Source organism: Vanellus vanellus, assembly GCF_965231255.1.
Source record: "Vanellus vanellus genome assembly, chromosome: Z".
NCBI classification, from domain to species: domain Eukaryota; kingdom Metazoa; phylum Chordata; class Aves; order Charadriiformes; family Charadriidae; genus Vanellus; species Vanellus vanellus.
The window spans coordinates 78,530,123-78,555,753 of NC_138908.1; the positions used below are offsets into that span (position 1 = coordinate 78,530,123).

General features: G+C 49.9%; 1 protein-coding gene across 1 annotated transcript in view; it reads right to left on the bottom strand.

The window, feature by feature from the left end:
• Positions 1-495: 495 nt before the first annotated feature.
• The window catches only part of DNAI1 (dynein axonemal intermediate chain 1), a gene marked incomplete at both ends in the record, with an annotated part of 159,602 nt that continues 134,466 nt past the window's right edge, over positions 496-25,631 (bottom strand). Inside the window, one exon of the mRNA XM_082497836.1 lies at positions 496-600. Within this exon, the coding sequence (XP_082353962.1) occupies positions 496-600 (105 nt within the window). The remainder of the gene's footprint in view (positions 601-25,631) is intronic.

Below are 25,631 nucleotides of genomic sequence, written 5' to 3' on the forward strand. Positions count from 1 at the left end.
GCCGTGGGGGACCAGGCCAGGTCCCCAGCCACCCTCTGGCTTAGGTTGCCCCCTCAAAATCCAAGGGGCTGTGCATGGCTGACCCCACAAATGGCTGTGGGGCTGCAACTCTGTGCTCAGTCTCTCTGGCCACCACTTACAGAGGGACTGGCTGGCATCGAGCTGCAGCCCTGAGGTTTCCCTAGGGCTGGTGGGACCAGCCCTCACCTGCCCTCCATGGGGCTCTCAGCCGGTACAAGCCTGAACAAGGGTGGGGAAGAGCTGAGGGCTGTGTGGCTCTGGGGGACACAACATGGTGAGGTCTGCCTGACCCCAGAGATTGCACGCCATGGCTCTCCCAGCACCTCTGTTTATTTGTCTGGGCATAGAGGCAAAGTGTTCCCGCTATGCAAAGAGCGGGCGGCATGGGGCCCACTGCTTGCATGCCAAGCAGCCACCGATCAAAGCCGGGCTTGTTCGGCCGGCGGCCCCCAGCAGAGCCATTGCTCCCCCCGCTTACTTCCCTCCCTTGCTCTCCGTCTCTCTCACCAGGTTAAGCAGCTTGTCCAGCTTTGCAATTTCTACCTCCGGGCCCTTCTTAACCTCCTGGCCTTTCTTCGCCTGTGAAGAGATCAAGCAGGGCAGAGCGGTGAAGAGGGAAGACCACGGGGATGGGGAGGTGTCAGGCGCAGGGAGGGATGCTGGGCTGCTCTGTCCCAGCTCACAGCCCTCACTGGGGGCTGATCCACACGGGGATGCACCTGCCTGTCTCTGTATTTCAAGTCCAAGCTGCCATGAGATGTGTAAAGCCCCCGTGGGCTGGGGAAGAGCAGTAAAGAAGGGTTTGGGTGGGGATGGGAATGGATCTGTTGGTCGACAGTGACACAAACTCTCTTTTGCCTCTCTCCTCCCAGCCCTTTTCAGCCTCATGGACCACCCTTTAAGCCCCCCCCCAGCTTTTCCCCCTAGACCCTGGGGTGGTGCCAGACACATATGACTCCCAGAGTAGTCACAGCCGATGCAAATGGTCAAACCTCCCCAAAACAGTCCCACTATACCCATTGCTTGCTGGTGCTCCTGGGGAGAGGCAGCCACAGAAGTGGGGATTGGCCCTTTTGCACCCAAATGTGTTTCCCCAGGAGGGCAGGTGGGTGCTGACAGCCCCTCACCTGGGGGCATGAGTCCAAGGTGGGCCACTGTCTTGTCACTGAGGCTCTCTTGCCCCTGGGCACACCCCAAACTTGCCATGGCACAACCAGTCCCTGTGCCTCATTGCATGCTGCCGTGCCAACTCCAACACATACTCCAGCGTGGGCAGTGAGGACGACCCCTTACCACAGCCCCTCCAGCACCATCCCAACCCCCCCAGGGGCTCGATCCCCAGGTGCTAGGGTAAACCGCCAGCATCTTGGGAGAAATCATGCAGTGTGAGGGAAATAAGCCTGCCCCGTTCACTCCTCACTTGTTTGGGAGCAGCAGGAGCTTCCAGGCCTGGTGGGAGACAATGTCCCTGCTAAGGGTACCAATGCCATCCACTGCTTTGGGCAGAGTATGTCCCCCCCGCTGTGGGCTGCAGCATCAGTGCATTGCTCTCATCGGAGCTCAGGAGCTTTGGGAAAGTGATTAACAGGTTTGTGCTCTCCAGATACGTACCATGGCACACACAGCCGCTGCAGAGGAATTTTCCAACCCACCTTCAGCCCACCAAACCCTCCTGCAGCTGGACATCTGCCCCATGGGGTTCCTCCAAAACAGCATCCACCCGGTTGCTACATCTCATTGCTCAGTGCTGCCTTCCACGCACAGCCTTCCCCTTTGCCAGCCTGCCAGCTCTCACCTTGCCTCCAGATCTGGGGTGCGTGTGTGTGTGGGGGTGTGTGTCCCTGCTCTGGGTCTGAGAATCTCCTCTGTGCCCAGTGTGGCTCTGGACACCCCAGAAAGCAGATGCCAAGCATGGGTGAGTGGAAGGGCTACTACCCAGTCTGACTGGCAGGCTCAGGAGAGGTGACAGCAGGTCCCCAACATGGTGGCACAGCAAGAGGGAACATCACCAACCAGGCTTGGAGGGAGCCCCCAGAAAACTGCTGTACCAGCTTCTCCCAGCATCCCCAAAGCATGGCCTCTGCCTGGGGATGCTCTCAGGAGGCCAAGGGAGCAGTGCACCATGTCTGAGCAAGGAGGCCACTTGCTTTCTTCTCTCCCCGCTTAGAAAAGATCAATTCTCCTCCCGCTGAATCAGTTCCTCTAATGGCCTCGGGTGCAGCAATTACAAACAAACACTTTTCCTTCAGCGCTGGAAAGAAACACCAGGGCACAACAAAGAGAAAATTGTATGTCTGTGGGGATCTCGCTACATTTCTCTAGCAAATGTGGGCATCCCCGAAGGTGATGACTGCTGGGAAAGAAGTCCCCAGGGGACCCCTGGGCTGCTTCCTCATCCCAGCCAGCTCAACCCTGACAGAGTAGAGGTTTCCTCAGCTGCTGGCGGGCATGGCTGGGGTGAAAGAAGCCCTGGGGAGAGGAATAGGGACATTTGGAAACCCTTCTGCTCCTGAGAAGACAGCCCCGTTCCTCAACCAAGTGCTAAGGGATAAGCCAGGGTTGTTTTTATTTACCGAGTCCATTGATTGCATGCCGGGACAGTGCTGGTTTGTATTAATGCTGCTAAGTTAGCAACGCCCTTCGTGGCTCTGGTCCGGGCACTGGGAGAGATGTTTGTACTAATGGCCCACGTCACAGCCGAGCATCTCTCTGAGTGAGAGCATTGGGATAAACACAGCTGCTCAGGGTATTTCAGGACTTAGCTATTTCTGCAGAAAAGCTGCTTTGCTGTCTGACGGCGTTCAAAACACTCCCTTTGGCACCCTGCATTGCACACAGCACCATGCACAGGTCCTTGGGACAGGCTAAAGAGGCAACTGCTTTGCTTATCTGGGAAAAGGAGATGCTGAGGCCATCTCCCATCGACCTACCTCTATCGCAAGCCCTTCATTCTCCCCACCAGTAGGGTCAGGGAGGGTCCCTGACTGGTGCCCTCCTGGTAGTAACATCAGGTCCACGGGGACCATGTCTGAGGCTCGTTGAAGTCCCCAGCCGTAGACAAGGCTCAGCTCCTAGTCACTGAGCTGTCCCTAAAACCTTGACTTTCACACTGGTCCAGCTCCTTTGGTGCTTCTGAGCAAGCTGCAACAAAGCCACACGCAAGTCTGTAATGAGCCATAACCGAACCAGAGCCCTAATTTAACGCCACATAACCAGGCAAGCAGGATGACACAGGGAAGGAAAATTGTAATGTCCTTTCTGGGGCACTGGAACGGAAAGTTTCCCTTTGTTCCTCCATCTGCTTTTCCTGGGGCGACTGTGCATGTGAGCTGCCCAGGCCCCTGCAGGCTGGCTCACAGCACCACCACGGCACCCAGCATACACTTGGATGCGTGCAGCAGCTTCCTACAAATCCAGGGGCTTCACCTGCGTCAGGGCTCTGAGGAGCAGCCCTTCTTGGAGCAGAGCTGTTGCAATTTTCCAGAGCACGTGTGATGTGGGGAAGCATCGCTGCCATGTGCTGCTGCTGATGGGCTCTCCCTCCTGACACCGGCACAGCCAGGTGTGGAAAGGGCATTCATGGGGCTCTGCCACCCAGCATGTAGCTGAGCCTGTCCTCCACCTGCATCCCTGCTTACACTGCATCCATGGGGCTCATCAGGAGCCAAGAGGGAGTTAGGGCAGAGCATGCCCCCCACAGTGCTGACAGATGCAGAGCTGAGCTTACATGTGCAGTCTGTCCCTGAGGAGTTCATCAAATGGGTACCAGAGCCGCTCAGAGCAGCAATTGCATTGATTTTATCATTAACAGCTCCCAGCAGGAGAGCAAAATGCTCTTCGTTTAAATGGTGATGAGGGACATGTCAGGAAAGCTCATGGCAGATGCTGCATGGGGACAGACTCTGCCCTGCTGACAGAGCATGACCAGGAGACCTGCTACATATCCCCATGCTGCTGTGTTCATGGCCAAGTTTCCCACTGCCCTAACGCTCCCTTTGCCTTATGCCTGGGCTCTGCTCTGGCTCTCCAGATGGGGAAACTGAGGCATGGGGCTCCTGGCCCTATCAGCAGTGCAGGCACAACTGCTGTGGGACCCTTGATGATTCTTTCAGCCCCAAAGGTGAGTACTGACGCTGGAAGTGAAGCAGAAGGTGGAAGATTACTGAGGTGGAGCCCCAGGAGTGAAGGCAGGGTGAGGATGAGGATGAGGATGAGGATGAGGATGAGGATGAGGAGGAGGATGAGGACGAGGATGAAGATGAGGAAGAGGACGAGGACTAGGACTAGGACGAGGACGAGGATGAGGACTGGCTGTTTGAAGACCCCAGCCCCAGTGCCCTGGGAGCCCCAGCCCCAGCCCTCCCCATGCTGGCACATTCTGAACTCTACGTCCAGGATATGGGAGTCACTTAAACTGGATTCCCTGGGTCTTGGCTGATGCCTTCATTCCCTAGATGAACAGTAAAGCACCGAGTTAATAAAACTCTCCCATAAAAGTCATGATGCTGGCATTTCTCAGCATCCTTTTTTTTTTTTTTCCCATTGGTGGAATAATCATAAAACATCTGCGGTAAGGTTTTGATTAAACAAAGCAAAACATGTTTATGTTTTGTAGTGAGGAAGTAACAAGGAAGTCAACCATGCTGGCACAAACATAGACAGAAAAGTCCCCATAACTTCCCTGCGAGCAGAGGGGACCCTTCTCCCTGCTGAGTCTGACCAAGGAGCACAGGCCTGACTCTGCCCTGCTGCTGTCATCACACTCAAGGTCCCAGTCTCTGCCATTCCTGACAGGATGGGATTTCTCAGAACAGCCATGCTGGGACAGGATCTGGCCACTTTACAAAGCAGCCCAGTGACCTAGGACACCAGCTTCCCATGCAAAAAGGGTTTAAGCTTTTACAGACTGATTTTGAAGATGCTGAGGAGCTCCAAGAAGTCACCAACAGGGCTGCCCAAACCTCTCATCCTTATTATCCTCAGTGGGAAGGGGCACACAACCTGCCAGGACTTCAGAGGTATGTTGCTTCTGGAGAAGACTTTTTCTTGTTCCTTCTACCCTGCTCAGGAGTAGGTCAAGGGGACACCTCCAGGGTAACATCTCCTCCATTAGCAAAACACCAGCAACAGGTCTGGCAAATTCAATGAATGAAAAAAAAGAAGAGACTTCCCTGAAGCATTTCTGTTGGGAAGACCAGGGAAACCCAAACTCCTTCATGAACATAGCAAAATTTTCCTCACTGGCTCCCTGAGCCACCAACCAAAGCCGTCAACAGGGGTGTGATACGACCTGCAGCCCTGAAGCCTTCCAAAACATACCCTGTTATGGTCTTATTGCAAACCGATGCTGTTATATAGCAGGTGAAGCTGGAGTTACACTGAGCTGGGAATGATGTCTGTGCCAGGACCACTTTTGGGCTCTCAAAAAGCCCATTTACATACAGCAGCAACATGCTTATCAACCACGGAGAGCCTCGAGTCACACTCACAGCCTGATTTGACAGCGTTGCTCCTGGCCCACAAAAGGATTAGTTGACAGACTGGAGATAAGGATTTAGGTTTATTTTGCTACTGTTTGGAAATAAATGACGCAGGAAATGTTCTGCTTGCAAGGAATGAAACCGGCAGAAAAGCCCAGGGGATGGCTGGGTCATTCAGGCATCAGCAACCACACAGGATCATTGGCCTCAAAGATGCTCGTCCCTCCAGCTTTAGCTAAAACCTGTGCTGTTCAGGGCAAGCACTTCTCCTTGCTCCAGCTCACATATTTGACTCAGTGATCTCTGCTAGCACCTGCACTGAACCATGCCAAGGCACAGCAGGGCAGACAGGTCTCGTGGCCCCAGGTAACCTGCTCTAGCTTGCTGGAAGTTCCCAGTGAAGCCACTGGAGCCAGCAAAGACACAGCACTGGGACCAGCCTGTGGCTCAGCAGCACACATCTGCCAGTAAAGGCGCGGGAGCAAAGGTCAGCGATGTCCGACAAGTGGGAGGTAGAAACAAAATTGTATCAGACCTGGAAGGGGCTGGCAGTGTCACTGGGAATAAATGAGAGGGAGTAGGGTGACATTCAGGGAATGTGGGCAGGGGTGACCTGTATCTAAATGGTGGGTACCTGCCCACAGTACGCCACAGGGCTGGATGGCTTACAAACACGCATGGGAGAGGGGAGAGATTGTTTGATGGAATGGACGGGCTCTGCAGCAGCGGAGAGCTAATGGCAAGGTCAAACCCTCAACCACGGCCATAAGGGAGAACAGCCGTCACCACAGCTCCATGTCTGCTCTGCTGGAGGCCAGCTGGGACCCCCACACCCTTCATCACCCTCCTTGCACTGGTGTCTGGCCAAGAAAAAGGCATGCACACAGGATGAGCCAAACCCTTCCCGGTAGATTTCGGCAGCCTCCAGCAAAGCCATGGAGGAGCTTGGCTTTTGCTTTTGTGCTGATCAGTGCTGCAGCGTGATCTCTACTGAAACTCAGCAAGGAGCTCAGGAAATACTAAGCAGTCAGCCTCCGAAGCACGTTGTGGCAAGTTGTGCTAACAGGATTTAATGAAGCATTGACAGTGCCCTCTGAAAGCACTTGCTAGCTGGCCTGATCCGGCTGTATGCCCTGGCTGAGCATGGGAAGCTGCTAAACTGCAGTGATCGCAGTGCAGAGCCTGGCCTTGCTGGCCCTGGGCACAAGGGAGGATGAGGAGGGTGCTGGTGGGCACCACGGAGTGCAGGATGGGCAAGACCAGGCTCACCTAAAGGCTAAGAAAAGCTTAGCACTGGGCTTTTCTGCTTGGGCTGCCAACAAAGCAATTTGGCTTCCAGCCATGCTGATCGTTCCCTGTTCTTGCTAACTCCAGAGCCACAAGCAACGTCTCTTACACACCACTAATTTAGGCACCTAAATATAGCCATAAGAAGACCACATTTAGCAGCCATGCATGAAAACTTCAGTGAGCAAAGGAAAGCTGAGCACAGACAGGGCCCATGGCAGTCCCCACAGCTCCTCTGAACTGGGCATTACAATGACTCATTAGCTCTGAATTTATCCCAGTACCAGCCGCAGAAACCCACCAAAACCATTGAAAACAGACAGTCCTTTGTCTTTTCTATATCTGACAGGGATATGGTCAAAACAGGGATGTGGTCATATATGACCACATATAATATGTGGTCATATTCCTCAGTTCATATATCACCAAAAAAAAATCTTTAAAGTGAAGGATAAATTTTAAAGTTATTCAAAGACATTATGGTCTGAAATGGACCAAATGAGCAAATACCCTTAACTCTGCCCTGAACTAATGCTGTGATTATGAAGCATCAGCAAAAGGCTCTCCACTGCTTCAGGAGGTCACAGCGGGTTTTGCCAGCCCTGGGGACAATTCAGCTGCAGTCTAACTGTGAGCAGTGTGTGTGTATGTGTGTGTAAATTGGAGAACAGCTTTGCCTTTGAGCATCATTACCCTTAGTCACTGAGACAAGCCAACAGTAGCCACCTGGAACAGAGAAGTCTGGTGAGATGATAAACTGCTCACAAGGTGCACGGAAAAGTTTTTCAGTCATATCAGTTCACAGATTTAGTGCTAAGCGCAAAGAAAAATCATTGCGTGCTCAGGGTGCAAGATAATTACCCTCCTCTGACCCACAGAGGCTTTATAAAAGGGCTGGAGTGGAGTAAAAAGCCCAAAAGCTTTCGCCTCCAGCCCAGGAATACCTGGTGGTGTAAACCACCATTGGAATAGGGACAGAGGGATGGGATGCCCTTTCTTTCTCCTGCCTGGGGAATGGGCAGCATATCCCCTTCCATCCTCAAACCCTGGATCCAGCCCTGCTGGGTTTAGACTTTCTGCAGTGCCGTCTGGCCCTTTTGGATGGGATGGATTACTTTAATTAGCTCTTAGCACCGCTCAGTGGGAAGCCCTGTTACCAAAAGCCTGCCCACGTGCTGCGTGTTATAATGGCATCAGCTGGAAAGGCTGGTAGGGGCATTAGAGCCTGATGTTTTAGCTGTGGGATCTCTCAGACCCAAGTGGTGGGGAGGAAGTAAGCAAGAACCAAGTTTTAGTTGAGATTGTCCACACAAACGACTAAACAGGCAATACCTCTTTGCTTCTAGCTCATCTTCACATATTGCTGCAATTACAGTGAAACCCGAACACCAAACCTCAGTGCAACCTAAACAATCCTAAAGATGTCCAGGCTTCCCTATCTCTTGTGCCTACCCCGAGAAGCCACATCTGAGGCACCTCTTTACTTGGCCTGGCAGCCCTGCAGTGAGAGGCTTGGGTAGAAACAGATCCCATAGCCACATACATCAAAACCATCCAAAAGAGCAAAATCCAGGAGATGCCCTGTGGTGCACAGGCACACCGGCAGCCTTAAGCTGCAGCCTTTGATGACATCTGGCAGGTAGCACTGTCAGCCACACAGCAACATTTCTTTATCACTCAGCATCTTTTCTTTTTTTCTTACTTCAGCTTTACTTCAGTGTTTCTGAATGACAGCTCAGTAAGCTGTTACGGATTAGAGTTTAATAAAAGCAACCAAACATGGATGCGAATATGCAGCTCCTGCAATACTTTGGTACTGCTGTTATCCTACAGAGCACAGCATCTCATGAGAGATCATTTGCAGTTGTACGAACTGTGTATTTTTAAAGTTGCAATTTTTTCCAATACCTCTTTCTCTGACCACCACTTATATATAGACCCTGCAATCACCGTTAAAACTTTCTTAAGAAAGTCCAGCTGCTGTTTCTCTTTTAACACTGCACTTCAAAGCGTTTGTCATGCCAGTATTTTAATATAATTCATAAAAATACTTGCATAGAAAGTATATTGTTGTTTGCTACTAACAAGAGAGTGTGTGAATATACTTCACCCTGGATAAATACAAGTACACTGGAAACTGAGTTTTGCTATAAATAGAAGTGAAAATAAATGTCTTCACTTGCAGATGCCCCATATTTAATAACATTAAATGCTAATGGTATGAGAGAGGTATTACTAGTGATACTGTTCTGCTTACTGAAAGAGCTCAATCTGCAGTTTAATGTCAGGCCACAATGCTCTCCGTGACTGCACTTGAACCCAGGGATGCTCCAGAAATAGCACTAGATATTTCAACTGTGGGAACAATTGTGTCGTCTCGACAACACATTCTCATGTGTAGGTTTCATTTAAATCACAGCCTCACCTGGAGCAGAGCTTGGAGGGGTTAGTCCGCTAGTCCGCCCCAGTCCACAGTGGAAGCAACTACTTTTAAATTGCTGCTGACAGAAGCTTGTCCAGCACTTGACCCAGTCGTTGGGGTGCTCAGCACCATGTGCCCCAGCTGGTGGATTGTCTTGCTCTGCTCCCATCAACCTGCATGGCCATTTCTTTTGAAAACCCTCAGGGATGGTGCTGCTCACCCATCTCCTGGTGATGGCTGCCAGCATGTCCCTCTTGCACCCACTGAAGCCCTTTCCCTAAGCCTTTTGCTGACATCTTACAACCTCAGAGCACTGCCTTCCTTAACCTGCCAGCCCAGAACCTATTTAGGGGTGCACATCTCTCTGTATCTCCCTGCTTCCAGCCTCTCAGCTGGCCACATTGTCCTTGCTGCTTTCCTGCTCCTCGCATTCTTCAAGCCCGGTACCCCAAATTGGGGCCGAGGCCTTTGTGCTGCTAAGCAGTATGGCAGGATCAGCTCACGTGTCCTGCTCACCCCTCTCTTGCCTGTGCTCTCCAGTACATCACCTCTGCTGCAGCAGGGCACTGCTGGCAAGTGAGATCTTTTTCTGTCCACCTCCTCAGTCATTTATTCCCTCCTCCTTTCCCTCTCTTCCTATTTTGCCTCCATCCTCACTGAAGTGCATCCTGTTTACTTCAGACCGTGTCTCCCATTTGCCACAAATTAAATGGCTTGCACAGCTTCTCTCCACCTGCTGCACAGGAAACAGCCAGGCAAATGATAAATGCCATACAAACAGTCCCAGGCCTGGAAACCAGATACACTATTAGTCTGGACTATGTGGGATGTCACGCTAAATCGCATCGGCGATGACTGAGTTACACTGCAGCATGCAAATCAGGGCTTAAAAGGTGTCATTGAGAAGCTGGACACAGGACGGGCACGGGAAATCCTGCAGCTAGAGATGTTGCTCTTCCCCATGATCCGACTCTGTTACAGCAGCTGAGAAATCCCTTCCTGCCCCAGAGACAGACAAGGCTCAGCTGTAACCCACCACGGTGCCAGCTCCTGGTTAGCAGCTTTGCTGGTGTCAATCTTCTCCTGAAGACAGGCTTGGCACAAACTGCTTGGTGGAGGATGCTCATCGCTGCCTGTTGGAACATCTCCTCTCTGAGCCCATGAAGCTCACAGTGATGCTGGGGTGGTGTTACACACTCTCCATTGATGTTCACGGTGACCCGATGGCACTGGACTGCCCATAAGGGTCTGAGTAAGAGCTGTACAGAGCAGAGGATTCATCCTGGCCCAACTGCAAATGCAGGGTGCAAGGACTGCATATCAGCCAGCAGCAGACAGCATAAAACAACAGAGGAGACAGCCAGTGATGTGCTGGGAAGCAGCACAGGGCGTACTCCCCTGGAGCATGGGCACCTGTGGAGCATCTTGCTTTCTTCTAGGAGACACTTCCAGTGGTGAGCAGATCTGCCCTGACCCGATCAACAGCTGCTCTGCATGAAGCAACCCAGGGCAGACCTGAATATCGGCTCCCTGGCACACAGTGATGGGGATGGCGATGGGTCTGGAGTTGGGGTTGTCCCTGTCCCAACAGCAGACCCAGATTCCACACACATTGGTGACCTGTCCCCACCTATGTCTTACTCTGGCCCTGCCACCCAGGAGCATGGGGTCTTCCGGGTCCTGTCTGCAGACAAAGATGAGGTGCACTCTGACTAAAAAGCAGATCTAGAGCCTGTGTTCGGGTGAGCCGTCCAGGCGGGAGGCAGTCATTTTAATGACAATCCAGTCTTAAGATGCTGATCTGGCTCCAGCCCAAGTCTTTGTACTAAGCTCCTTGACATCCTGTTTAGAAAAGCATTATTAAAATCTAATTGCTTCATGCATATATTGCTGTTTTAATTATAACAGAAGCAGTAGAGAGATGTGAGCAGTAATCAATCCCTCTGATGCTAATACATATCTGATGCAGCTGGCCATGGGAAAAACCAATCCAACATAATCTATGGAAACCAGAGGGATATATTCCCAGTGATTGTCCATGCTGCCAACAGCACAGTCACAGTGTGGCCAAGAGTGGCCTCCCTAAACTGGTCTTTCCTTTCAGTCACTGACCAGGATGCTACACCTGAATTAATTTTAAGTTTGCTGCTGTGCTTCTGCTGTACCAAAATGTAATTACTTCAGTGCCATAGACCAGTTAAACCCATCTGCTGAGCTGGCTGCTGAAACTGATGGAGCTTCTTTGCAACAGAGTACTGCAAAATAAAGGCAAGCTGAGAAGAAAACAATGTAGAAGTCATTAAGGTCCTTAAGGTAAGCACTTCCTAAAGTAATCTCTCCGTTGCTCAGCAAGTCCCACTGGTACCAAAGATAGAACAAGGTTAACCAGCAGATGACAGCTTCAGGAGGACAGCGGCCAAGCTGGCAGAAGCAACCTTCTGACAATTAATTGCAGATTTAAGGACTAGAGGAAACCTCTTAGCAGAGGTTAGCTGAAGCTGATGCACATGCCTAACACTAAGTGGACAGATCCACTACATTCAGAGAACAACACTGGTACAAAGCTTGTCACCTTACTGAGGTTGAAAGCCTCAATACAAGAGCAAATATGGCATGATCTTCACCCTGCTCTTTGTGTTGCTGGAGCTGGGACAGAGGGACATGGTTGGGGCAATGCTGTCAGGCAAACAGCCAGCATTTGTCCTGGAGGGCCCTTGGAGGAGTATCTCCTTGGCGGAGATGACAGAGATCTTGCCACATCTGGAATATCAGTTCTGGCTGCAAATTCCCCCAGCATGGTCTGATCATCATCTCAGGAGGGGTCACTTCTTCCCAGGCTCTCCTGTTCCCATTTTGATCTAAGCCCATGTACAGATCATCTTGATATTGTCCTGGTGTTAGGAGCTTGTTGAAACCCAGATGTGTTGTCAGGCTGCAGGTCTGTGAGGAAGTAATTAAGACTGAACAAGAACCTGGTGATGTTTTGAGAGTCTTTGAGATGATAATCAAAGTTGTTCTTCTCTACCAGCATGGAGGAGATGCTTAAATTGACCTAGATGAATGGTGGAAGCAATTGCTTTGTAAAAATAATGTTACTTCACCTCCCTATATCCTACTGCTTCTCCTGCAAAACAATTAACCATGTGGATCCTGCGTGTAAAGTGCTGTGAGATGCAGACACCACAAATGCCAAGGCATGGTGCTTTCTCCAGGCATTTTGCTGATCATGCTCTTCCCCCTCACTGCGGGGGAGTGCTCAGCATCATTTGAGAGCTGGGTGAAATGCAGCCCAGCAGGGCATGAGCCCACTGTGCTGCTGCATGCCTTGCACTGTGCAAGTGCCTCAGCGTCAAGAACAATCCTGAAAAGAGATATTTTCACAGCTGGCAACTAAGCAGAAAACAAAAGAAAGACAGAAAGGGGCCACTTGTGCTCAGAAAATTAAATCCAATTTTAATTCCAGTAATTATACTTTCATTAACACCCTGTTTGCCATAAAGATGCATAAAATCCCTAGGTGAGAGCTACAATTGCTCTGAAGGTGAGAAGAAGGTAACTGGGGAAATAGTGCCAGCCTCTCCCCAGCCTGTAAAATCCTTAAGAAGCCAGCATCATTGTGAATGGTTATTGTTCGTAATTTAACTTCCCCAGCAACAATCTGTAAATGAGCCAGAAATCCAGCGTGAGCAGCAGAGAACCTGTAAGAGCTGATTTATTCCAGTAACCCCTGATTTAACCACAGACAAATGCAATGTTTCCTGTATGACCATCTGGGACTTGGATACTATTGTGGTGAACACAAGACGAGCCAAATTCTCACCTTGCTCCCCACTGAAATCACACCACGTTGCAGGCACGGGATTACAGACTGGGTTGGGCTCATTAACATAATTCTGAGCCCTTGGGCAGCAGGAATTTGTTGCTTCAGTGAAGCAGGGTCAAACCACTAGGGCCTCTCAGGACTTTATAAGTGGACTCTTTGCTAGATCATCCAAGGAATGAATGGGAAATTTGAAATGTCAGTGAGGACACCCACCAATCCCCCTAAAATAAATCTGCAGACTGCTCTAAGATATTGTCCCAGTTATCCCACTGATAACTGCTCTTTTGGGGTGATTTTTCAGCCTGTTACTCTTCCCACTTCTGGCGCAACCTTTGCAATCTCCCAGCTTAGCTCAGCCATGCACTTGTCATGGGGATTAGCATCAAAAGTCTGAAGAAAGGCAAGTACACAACCACAGGAGTAGATTCCCTCAGGTGAGACAGGTAAAGTCAAGAACGCCTACAGACGCTGAGGGTGAGAACCACACTCAACCCATGTGTAATGCTATGGCATAAGAGTAGCTGTCAGTCTAGTAAGAAGCCTAAGTGTTCAATATTTCCTGTCATACAATAGATAAAGCTTCAGCAGACTTCCTCCAGAAGGCTGCAACACAGGCAGGCAGCTCCAAGCCAGAACGTGCTAATTAAGAAACACTAGGTGAGTGTTAATGAAAGAAGCTTTGGGAGGCGGGAGGAAGCAAAGAGGGTGAATCCCTCTCACCTCCTGTCCCCAGGACTGTGTGGTGTCACATCCTCAGGCACTGGAGAAAAAGGAAAGGAGCTTTCTAGGGAGGAAAGAAATAAGATAAGGAGATGACAGCTGTGCTGGCTCAGTGCTTCTGTTCGCTGCCCCTGGTGATGAAAAACAGACTGTAAAAAGTCTTCATTTTCAGTTAATGGATAGAAGGGTTCCAGTTTCACCTATGGAACGAGAGGCAGAAGGTAGTCCAAGGGATGAACTGAGATGTTTAATAAACCAGACTGGGTCCAGCTGAGCCTACTACCAAAATGTCTGGGAGCTGGAAGACTTGCACTGGGGACACTCTAAGGGAGCTGGGCTTGTTCAGCTTGGAGAAGAGATGGTTTGGGGTGGCCTAACAGGAACCTGCTAGCAATGAAGAGGAGGATATAAAGAAGACAGAGCCAGGCTCTTCACAGGGGCATGCAGCAGGAGAATGAGGCACAGCAGCCGTAAACTGAAACAGGAAAGCCTCCAACATGACATAAGGCAATTTTTCTCCACAGTGATATTCAGCCACTGGAACAGGACTCTAGAGAGATTGTGGGACCTCCAGCCTTGGAGGTTTTCAAGATGAGCCTAAGCTCTGAGTGGTTTTGTCTGACCTCAGGGCTGTCCCTGCTTTGAACTGGAGGTTGGACTAAAACCTCCCAATATCCCTTCCAACCTGAATGTGCCCATGGCTCTGTGACCACAGGATGCTCTTTTCCACCAAGTATAAACTGAAGGATGAATTTTGCAGCTCTACCCTACTCTGTTGTTGTACTTCTATTGCAGATGGTGTTTCTAAGCAAATGTTCTCTTAACCATATATCACATAGTGCCAGGACTGGTGCAGAGCAACCCAGCCCTCAGCAGGGCAATTCCCAGTCCCTGGGGAATGCTGGCACACTGTAAGAGGGGACAAGCTCCCCAGCACCCTCCTCCCAGGGTATCCAAAGGTCAAGGAAGCTGTACAGACTGGTTTGAATTGTTGGTATTAGAGAGGTAAAGAGAGGAAGGAGGTCTTCCAGTGAAAAATGACAACTAGGAAGCACTGGAGAAAGCCCACAGAGAATGGGATCATGAAGCAGACAGCTAGAGGACAAAGGAGCAAGATGGACTAAGAGTCTGTGAGAGCTGGCACCACGGGGATCAGAAAGTGAGGACTATTTCCCTGTGCTTACTGACAAGTAGGAAAGATCCAACCTGACATAAGAGGGGAGCTTATATGATCCCAGGCATGTGGGGCAAGTACGTCTTTTCCCACTAGGCTTATTTCAATGGCAGAAAAGGGATAACATTGATTTAGTGTTGACCCATGCTTGCTGTTATTGTAATTCCTTGCTGTCTCCGAGTGCTTACAGTTTGATTGTTTAACACATGGGCTAATAAATAAGCCAGAATCAAGAGAACTGAAGAGTCCAGAATTCTGTAAATCTCTTCATATACAGCTACCTGGTCTGTTCCAAGCTGTGATTACCTCTTTATAAAAGCTGTGAATCTCTGTTTATAATGCTGCCTATCAGTCCCAGACCATTTCAAGATCAAAAGCAGAAGTAGATTTCACAGATTTTAAGCCCAGAAGGCACAAAGCTTCAGTCAGTAAACTCATCACACCAATAACTCCTCTTGGAGCTAAAGCACATCTTTCAGTAAAAGATGAGGAGTTTTGACCTGAAGGAGCTTGAGCGATACAGGCAAGCTAGTGCCACACTAGATAAGTGTGCTCTACCCATTATATCTCTTTCTGCTAATTTAAAGAGCCTTCCACCATTGCAAATCCCTTCCTATGCCAGTGCTTTTAGGCTGATATCAAGTTATCACTTAATTTATTTGTGAGGCCCTAAAAAGCTCCTTGAAGCTGTGTTTCCCAGACCTTAGATTAACCCTCTTGCTCTTTCCAGACTTAGTTTGCATTTTTTACCAATCAATCAACCAATGAATCAATCAATCACCTCCACTAAAGTGTCAACCCTGGATGTGTGCACTGCAGCTAGAGATAGGTTTGATAATGCCGCTCCCAAACATGGGGCCCTGGTTTCACTCCTGCTTTGAACTACCCCAGCAAGGCAGCCCGACTCTGTGTTTGGCTCAGTGTTTCAGTGTCACGCTGGCTTTTCTTTATAACCTTCAAGCCTCTTTCAGCATCTCCAGTTCCAGGGTGCAGCTCCAGAGCTGCAAGGGTTGTTTGCATGGGATTTACATCCACCCGGTGCCACCTTACTTCTGGCTGTGCTCTGATGGGCACTGCCAACCAACACCATGGTTCCGACCCATCTGGGTTGGCCACTGAGACCGTCTTGCTGCCAGCGCTATTTACTAAGCAGCAACACTCACATCTGACACTGACAGCACTATCAACAGGAGCTGCGTCACAAAAATGCCCTGCTGAACCTTGCCAGACTCGTCTCTATCAGGCAGAACCCCCTGCCTACAGTTACCTTTAAAGATTTGCTGGTCCCAGCTCCCTTTATCTGAATCCATGCAGGTTTTGTGTAATGCTTTTTCTTTTAAGCAAGGTATTTATTTTTAAGAGAAAGTCCATGTTGAACCATTCTTTCAAGCTATGAATAACATCTTGCGAAAGATTTATCACAGGCCTGAGTCAAACAGCATTTGCCAAGCTAGGCTGAAAGCCCACGGAGTAGTAAATGCATAGGGAGTGTGGTGGTGTTTAAGATGTCTCATGTTGATAGACAAGCAATTCTTTCTGAAGCAGGGGAAACAGCTCAATTGCAATGTTTAAGTTTCCTCTAATTCCCTCAGCCACATCGCATAATGCACGGCACTTCTGTAGCACCTTTCAGCCCAGCCCGCCCAAGCCTTTTACTAACTCGGGGCTTACTCACTCGCAGGGAGGACCAGGGACAAGGTATAGACAGTGGTTTGACTGCAGCCTGTGGAAAGCTTTGAAGCTGTCACTGTGAAGCACTGTGAATCATGGTGGGGACAGGCTGTACCATCCCCAATGAACCCCTGCTAGTGACTCCAAGCTGGATAAGGGGCAAGGATAGAGAGGAGGGTAGAAGCCGATTGCCTTGCACTTGGGAAACTGCTCAGCCTGTGACCACAACTGTTATGACTATTTCAGAGATAAGGAAACCGAGGGCTGGAGCTTTCTCTGCTAAGCCCTTCTCTCTTTCTTTCTTTGCAGGTAGGCAATGGTGGTGTCCCATTTTCTTTTTGCTTTCCTGAGTTAAAGCTTAGACTAACCTTGAATCATGAAGATCTGACTGATTGTAGAAGACTTTTCCTACAGCACCAGCCTCTGAAAAATCATGCCTGGTGGCACATCCCTGGCTACGAGCAGGGTACAAACACCTTGACAAACCAAATTTCCCTATACTGGCAATAGGGAAGTGACATAAGAGTTTATCCTGCTGCTGCAGAAGGGATAACAGATCCCTCTGCTCGTCTTTGTCCCCTACAGCCACCCCAGGATTTCCACCCTCGGGAACTGCACTTCAGGCCTGCACTACCCCAGGCTCTCCCCACTGTGGGAGCAGAACTCGGACCCATGCTTTAGACTGGGAAACCCTGTGAGTCTGGGCTGAGTGAGATTGCACATCCACAGTCCTGCCTTTGGCCTCCTGGCAGTGGATGAACAGGGGTTTCTCAGGCTGGGCTTCCCTTTCCTTCTGCAGCCTGAGTTTCCCAGCCCCCAGGTTGCAGGAGCCATTTGGGCTGCAGTGTTTTCATAGCATAGCTTTTCTTCTTGAACAAGCAGCTGTAATTGAAACCTAATCCATCAGCCTTTTGCTTTGCTCTATTACAAACTCTAACCATGCAGCAAAGCCTGGTGCTTTTTTTTTTTTAATGACATGAAAGACAATAAATTATTAATTTCCCGCACTCCCACTGGATGTCCTTTGGTTGCCCAGGACAGATAAAATGAGAGCCTTTGAGTTCCTTTTCCTGGCTTAGCAGTTTCCTTCAGTGCAGATCAAAGTAGGAGGCCTAATCCTGGAGAGGGATGAGCATCCTCCAGTCTCATAGCTGCATTTGCAAAGCCGTTTCTGGTCATTCTGGTTTTGGTGACTGACTTTTGACAGCAAGTCAATATCATCATCAGAAAGTCAGTGAAGACAAACAAATAGGAAAGCAGAGACCAAGCAGTGCTCACATCCATGCTCCACTGTGCTGATGGGAAGGAACCTTTCCCCTCTCCTGCAATCCCCAGTCCTCAGAATATCGCAGCCGATACCAGCAACCAAGTGGGGAGACGTCTGCTCCGGCTGAACAAGGCTTGGGTTAACACATACCCAGACAGCACAGGCTGGCAGGGAGATGCAATACCTTTTATCAGCTCAACTAATATATATCTGGAGAATAAAAGACAAGCTTTAGGGCACATGTATTTCTCTTGTCTTCCAGGTATATTTGTTTGCCTAATGAAGGGTGTTATCTATGCCCATACACTTTGGCTTGCTTATGGTGTTTGAGGCCATCCTGGCCACAACAGCCCCAGCCCCTTGGGGAGGCAGCTGTCTTCACATTGGCTCGAGCTAATGGCCTTAATCTGAAGCATTTATCTTGTGGAATATCAGAGGATGATGAGGATCAGAAAGCTGAAAAAGGTAAATGCAGTAACTATCCTAAAAAAAAGAGAGAATCAGAGACCCTTTAGTTTAACCTCACTTTTCAGAAGATAAGTGGAACAAGCCAAGAACCTCTAAGTACCTGCAAGGAGATGCACCACAGCTAACACGTATTTGTACCAAAGAAGTCACGCTGAACTAATCTGATTTCTTTTTACAACAAGATAATAGACCCTGTGGACACACAAGACAGAAGTAATTAATCTTGACCTCAGGAAGACTTTGCCATTCCCATTCATTGATACTCTGATCCTGAAGTGAGGCAAAAGATCCATATAAAGTGGGTAAAAGCTAGTAAGACCCAGCTGAATAGCTGTACCCAGAGCTGTCAGCACAGAGGGAAGAGTTGTGCGCAACACACTCAGCTCCATGGTCTGGAGGGAGTCTGGTCAGCATTTCCATTAGTGCACGGACATTTGGACAGATGGAAAGGCTGCAGGTGTCCAGGAAAGCAGGACTGGAATTTGAAATTACTTTGCTGGACCGGAGATGTGACCTGGAAAACTTGTATGTGATTTAACAGGCACAAATGCAAGATATTGCTTATGAGCAGGGCAACTACCTGCACAAATACAGGAGGGATCATTCTGCCATCAGGGCTGGGGTTAGAGGGATAATCACCTGGATGGAACCTGGCACTCCTGTGACGCTGTGAAACAGTCAGCTGTGCCATCGCAGAGAAATGGGAGCATCATGGCCGGGCACGTGAAAGGATCCCTCTGTGTCGGAGAGGGCAGTGGGAGAGCTGCACCCACAGGACACCGTGCAGCAAGGGCACAGCTCCACAGGACATGGTCTCGGGGATAACAAGAAGCCCAACAGGCTGGAGGTGAGAAAGACAACCACTGCCCAGACAGGACAGGTGTCTGTACTAACCACGACCCTGTGGGGGTTGAGGAACTCAGATTTGGAGCAGTGGGATCACAGGCAGCTCCCTGTTGGGATGTGGGAGTAGGAGAAAGCAGGGGAAATTTGCCCTAAGACAGCCTCACACAGTTGGCGTCTGGCATCCCATCTCACAGAAACAGTCAGTGAATTGGAGCGTAACAGCTTCCCTCCAGGAGAACCTTGGAGCTGCTTTGATTGCAGCCGTCGCTGCATCTCCCACAGTCAGCTGGACTGTAAGGCAGCCCCTCTTCTCTTCCTTTTCTCCACGGGATAAAAATAATCCTTTTGCGTCAGCTTCATCACCGTGAGCAGCAAGACATTTTATTCATTGGCAATTCCTTCCTTTCTCTCATTTAAACAATTCCCCATTGAGCCGATCAAATTAATTTGAACAAGAACCGTTTATTTGGCCTGCCTGCCGGCGCAGGTGTCTCCCTTTCTTTTCTTTCACAGGAGGCTGGTAGGTAGCACGAGCTTGGGAAGGGCTGGGAGCAGCCCGATGGTTTCGATCAGGGCATGCAGGGGCATGGAGGTCTGTAGATTGGCACGCCCCATGTTAGGAAACAGGCAGGCAAGGTCTGCAAGCGAAGGGCTTTTTACAGCAGTGCATTCAGGACATGTTTTACAACGGCACAGACACAATCTCCCAGGCAGGGAGCTGCCCTCTGTGTCTCTACTGGCAGCCTCAGCCCTTTCCAACCCGGGCCGGCTGTTTGGGGAAGGCTGTGTCAGGCTCTGGCAGCAGCTCAGGAGGAGTTACAGGGATGTGCCAAATCTCAAGCTGTTCCTCTGGCCCTCATAGCCGCATCTCTTCCTACTTCATGTCATGCCAAATTTCCCACTTTTATCACTGCAGCAAATACCACCAGGTTCTGCAATGAGGAACACTGCCCCAGAGTGACCAGACGATGCCCAGGTATGTAAGGACAAGGTATGTAATACCATAAGCAAGGAAATGTTGAAGAGTTTGAAGAAAAGTAAAAGCCCACCTTCTCCAAGCTCTGGGTCATTAACAGGTTCAGTGAGGCAATGCAGAACAATGACAAGGATGGGCCTTGCAAATGAAGACAAGTGTCCCATATCGCATCCCTGCTGAGTGAGTCCTCAGGTGCCCAGGACACTGCACAGCCACAAGCTGGAGAGAACTAGTTACATTTTTCCACCTAAATTGCATGACCAGCACAAACAGAGGCCAAATCAACCCCTATGGAGGTACAGAGCCAACAGGGAGCTGCTCACCTGCATCCCAGGGTTTTGCGTGCTTTGCTGATCAGAACACCCACAGGATACCTGCTCCTGCCTGCTCATGCCATGATCCAGCTCCTCGTCCTTCCACTCATACTACTGCCACCTCTTCCCTCTACCCCACACTGGGACCTGCACTCTCATCCTCCTCTTCTTGCCCCTCTGTCTGCCAGGATGGACAGCTGAGGGGCCACACAGGGCCAAGATGGGATTGCTGAGATGGAGTTGCAACAGCACGCACATCACTGCTGTGACTGCCACCTGTGTGTGAGCATCTCTTGGTACCTCGTTCCACTTTCTAAAGTTTTTCACCAGTTCTGCAGGGACCTGGCTGCCCCAGCTTGAAATTTTAGGCTTGATAGCATGTGACATCCAACTAACTGTCCTCCTGCGGTGAACAATGTAGGGAGGCAGGAGATCTTGCCAGGTGCTGGGCCCTGGTGGGATGCAGTTGTCCATCAGCGCACTGCAACATCAGCTCCTCTCCTGAGGTATGACTACACTGGATGTGTCCCAAAAGCGCTCAGCCAGAGGCATGCATGGAGAAGAGAGGCTGCAGGGGAGTAGATCCATGGTGTCTATGTACACCTCTCACTTGGCCACTGTGGCTCCCAGGGAGATGGCCATCCTCACCTCACTTCAACACAGAGACAAGCTGCATCGCTTCCAAGGAAATACAGAGTCCAGGTCTAGAACCAGGGCTGGATGTCCCAGGCCCCAGCCACTGCTTTGCGCCGTATCTTCATGACGAGCTATCACCTCACCCTTCAAACGCACCCCGTGGCTCAGGGGCTGAGCTAACAAGCTTTCCTCCTCCACACCCCTGCGGCAGACCCAGCGCTCAGGAATAGCTGCACTCCCAAGAGCTGCTCGGGGCTCTCTGGCAAAAAAGCAGCTCACCCTCAGATGACCTGGAGGATAAGCAACCACGTTGCCTCCATCAGCAGGAGGCTATAATCGGTTATGACAGGGGGCTGAGCACTGAATAGCCTCTGCAAGAGAGGCTGCAGGCTGGCAGACCTGCTCTCACACCCAGACATTGCTAGGAATAATGAGAGTCTCCCAAAAAGTCTTCCTCTCTGGCTCTGCCAAGAATACGCTTTGAAAACATCCCGTTCCCCTGGGGGTCCCTCTGCCTTTGTACAGGGGCTGTTATTCAGGCAAAGACTGGTGATTTCTCAGGATCACCCAGTTTTCTGGAGGGGGTTTAAGTCATGCGCATAGGAATGAATTCACAGAAGACAGCTAAAGAAAGAAACAGGGAGGAAAGGCGAGCCAAGTGGCCCGCGAGGCTGGGCAGTGCCTTTCTTGCCATAACATTATGCTGTGCCCACTCGTCTGCTGCCACGGCTTTCTGCCAAGGCGCTGGAGAAAGCAGAGGCTCTGGCTCACAGAGGAGCTGGGCAAGCAGAGCAGGCGTATTCAGGCAATCACTGATCTAACCAAAATGCAAGTCCTTTGAAGAAGTGAAGCAGGGCTCCTTCTTACGCATCAGGCATTTCTCAGGACAGGCAGCGATGGGATCATTGGGCTGCAGAGGAGCAAAGCCCAGGCTGCTGGGGCTTGGGGAGATCTAGGATGGTGGGCAACAAAGTACACACACTATCTGTTCACAAGGAAGAGGACCCAAAGCTTGCAGACAAAACAGTTATTGTAGCAACATAACTGCTGGTGTGGAGAAATACAAGAGAAGGAATAAAATAAGGTCTCACTAAAAACCATTTTGCTTGGTCAAATTCAGATTTCAGTTAGTCTTGAATACACAGAGGACAGCAAATTTAATGGACACATGCCAGATTTACATATAGAGAGGGGCATTTAGCTTAGTGACTTGACTATTATTGATCACAAAACCAAATCCTCCTAGCATTTTTCTCCAAACACCTAGTATTGCAAAATGGAGTGGTCTTGCATCATTTTGAAACATGGGCAACCCTTTTTATTACACAGATTTTCAAAGAAGAAACTAGACTGTCAAAATTAGTCCTCCTAGTTTTGTCAGTGTCCCCCTGACAGCACGCAGCACCTCACAGGATGAGACTTGCACTTTACAAATAATTTATAAGTATTATTGAACTTTCTTAAAATGGGACCTTTTCTTGCTCCATTTGCCAATGTTTCCATTTAACGTGCTAAACACACTTCATCCTGACCGCTGAGAATTGACTTCAGCTTAAAATAACTTACAAATACACTTATGTTGTCTCTCCACCAACTGCCAAACAAAGCGGTCACAGAAAGTGACATTACACAACAAAAATAAGGTTGAAGATACATGGCCAAGAACAGTGAAAAGAAGAAAAAAACACAGCTCTTTGACCTTGGGGTTCAGCTATCCTGCAGTTACATAGAGCTCTTTTCTCCCTTCACAGACTGATACAACCCAAAAGTTATTTCTCCAAAATCAAAGAAAAATGATTTAATGAGAGAAGATTCAAGTGCTTTAGATCTACGGTTGGCTTGTTTGGGTTAGCTCTCCAAACAGTCCTAGTGTCTAAGGTCGCCACATCTCTGTCCGGGATCCAGAACTCGTTGAAGCTGTTGTGTGACACTCTGGGACATCTGTATTTGTGCTGTAGATCCACTCTCCTGTGCACAGTGTCTCCAGAAAAACATACAAAGGCTTCGGTTCTGCCCAAGAAGGACTGGGACCTGCTGGCACATGGATCATCTCCTTTCCCACAAAACAGCTTTCCAGGACTAAACAGTCCCCTCATTTTATCTCAGGCTACACTAGATTGGGAGATATCCTGATGTGCGACAGCGAAGGAAGAAGGGATTCTGGAGGTTTGTGAAGGTCTTGCTGCTAACAGGTTTCCCAGCACAGTGGCCGGGCAAGAAAGCGTGGCAGGGAAGCAGGCAGAAGGGGCAGGGGAACCTGCTTTTGTCTGTGCTCATCAGTATTCCCTTCGGTAGATGTTGATTTACAATTATGAGTCACAGATCTGCATAGTAAAATGGCCACAGGTCACAAGCAATGCTGCTCACACACCGGCAATCTGCACACAAGCAGCATGGCCTCTTGCTGGCCTAAGTGCATGCTAGGGCCAGCGTGTCCCAACAGTGGGGACTGTCACAGTAACCACCTCCATCCCTTCCTGCTCCAAGGCAGGCTCAGAGCAACGCTACAGATGTGTCTCTAGCACTGGGTTTCCTTCTCGTACCAAGGAGTCAACGCTGGTGCATATATCCTTACATGGCCTACACAATCAACGTGGAAAGCTGTGAATGGGCAGAAACAGGGTTTCACATGTCCCTGGATCCACCCCACAGTGCTCAGCTCTTCCCCTAGCAGTACAGAGAGCAGCTATCTGCAACTAGCCTAAATAACAGGGGAGAGACTGAAAGGAAATCAAAAAGCATTTGCAAATCTCAGAGGAAGCAGAGCCATCAAGCTGCAGGTCAGTTTCTACGAGACCCAAGCTTATTTGTGTGTGCCTCCTTATCAAGGGGCCAAGCTGCACCTGGAGGAGGCAGTCCTGATGTAGGCAAGGCACAACAGCCTTCAACGCCAAATTCCTCCAGCACTGCTTGTGCTCTGTGCTTTTGGGTCACTGCGTAATTAGCCAGCCCTGAAGAGACACAAGGAAATTGGCCACTGCTTGAACAGCACAGAAGCGACTGCAGGAATCTCAACGAGAGAGGGGAATTTGCATGAAAGACAGAGGGACTAGGAATTACACCACTAGAAGAGCAAGACTAGAGCTGTTTGGAGAGGAGAGGTGGGTGCTTTTCTCTCAGGCAGAATGATATCACATGAAAGCTGTTGAAATAGAAAGTTTGGGGACAAAATGTACTTTCCTCAGTACTAAACTACTCACCAGTCCAGGACTGATGTGACCTTGGAAAGCGTATCTAATCTATAGCTTCCATCTGTAAACACAATTCCCTGTGCAGATGGACTGTCCCTCCTGGGACAGAAGGATGGAGTTCCGATTCACCCTCCCATGTTGGTCAGTTCATCCCTCACAGCTACTGAAACACCTCCCACAGTTACAGGAAAACAGTAGGAACAGAAACAATCTCCTCACCCTTAACTCCTTCGATTTTCTCCCTGTCACTCCAGGTCACAGCAATGCAGGGCTACAAAGCAGTGAGGTTCAGGACCAAGCACCCCATTGTCCATTCACACTGTCCTAGCTCAGTACCAGCTCTGTACCTGAGCTGCATCCCATTGAGGCTGGGTATAGGAACAAAACCAGGGTCCCTTATTGAGAAAGCATTGTGTGCAGCAGGTGCTGCTGGGGAGTATGAGGAGGAAGCAACCTCAAACCCCAGGAGACAGCGAAGGAGGCAGTGCTGGGGAGGGGGGAGGGGGTTAGGCTGAAGAAGAGATTTCAGCCACTATCCTACTGTCTCCCTAAAACTTTGCACACTTCCACCAATTTTCCCCAAATCCCCTTCCCTGCTCCACCTCCTGAAATCCTCAACATCCTCCCACTGTCCATCACAGTCCCCTAAATCCTGACTGATCCCTCCTAGACCCTGACATCAGCTATGGTCAAAGAGCCAAAGTGTTTCAGGCAGCAAATCTCAATGCCCCTTCCTTGGCTGAGCAGCCTTGGGCTGGATCTGGCCAAGGGCATAATCATCAGGGCTGCAAAGAGGCAGGAGGGCACAGGGAGTCCAGAGGTGACACTGGCTGGTATGATAAGGCACAGAGAGAGCAGAGCAGCTGCCTAACATGTGCACAAGGATAGGAAGGCTCAGAGCCACCCTATGCCCCGTCGCTTCTCCACACACCACAAGCTGCTCACAGGCACCCAGTGTTGAATTCACAGGTGCGTGCCTGCAGGTCCTGATGCGCACACAGCCCTGCCACCATGTCCTGGGATGGGTGTTCCCCTTTCCAGTTCACTCATGCCCATCTAGACCCTGCCAGCCAGGATTTACTGCCTGGGAAGTAAACCAATTGTTCCCAAGGGACAGAGAAAGAGGTGACTCACACGTGAAGAAACCAGTAGGAATGAGATAGCCATCCTAGATAATCCAAGATAAACACCCAAGGCAAGCATCAGGCCAAGAAGGTGGCTGCCTCCCTGGCTGTCAGCCTGGGTACTGGCCAAGAAATTTGCATTAGCCTTAGTGAATGCTGTACTGTAACCTTTCTTTGACCTGCTTTCTTTTCTTCTCCCACTTCACTGTCG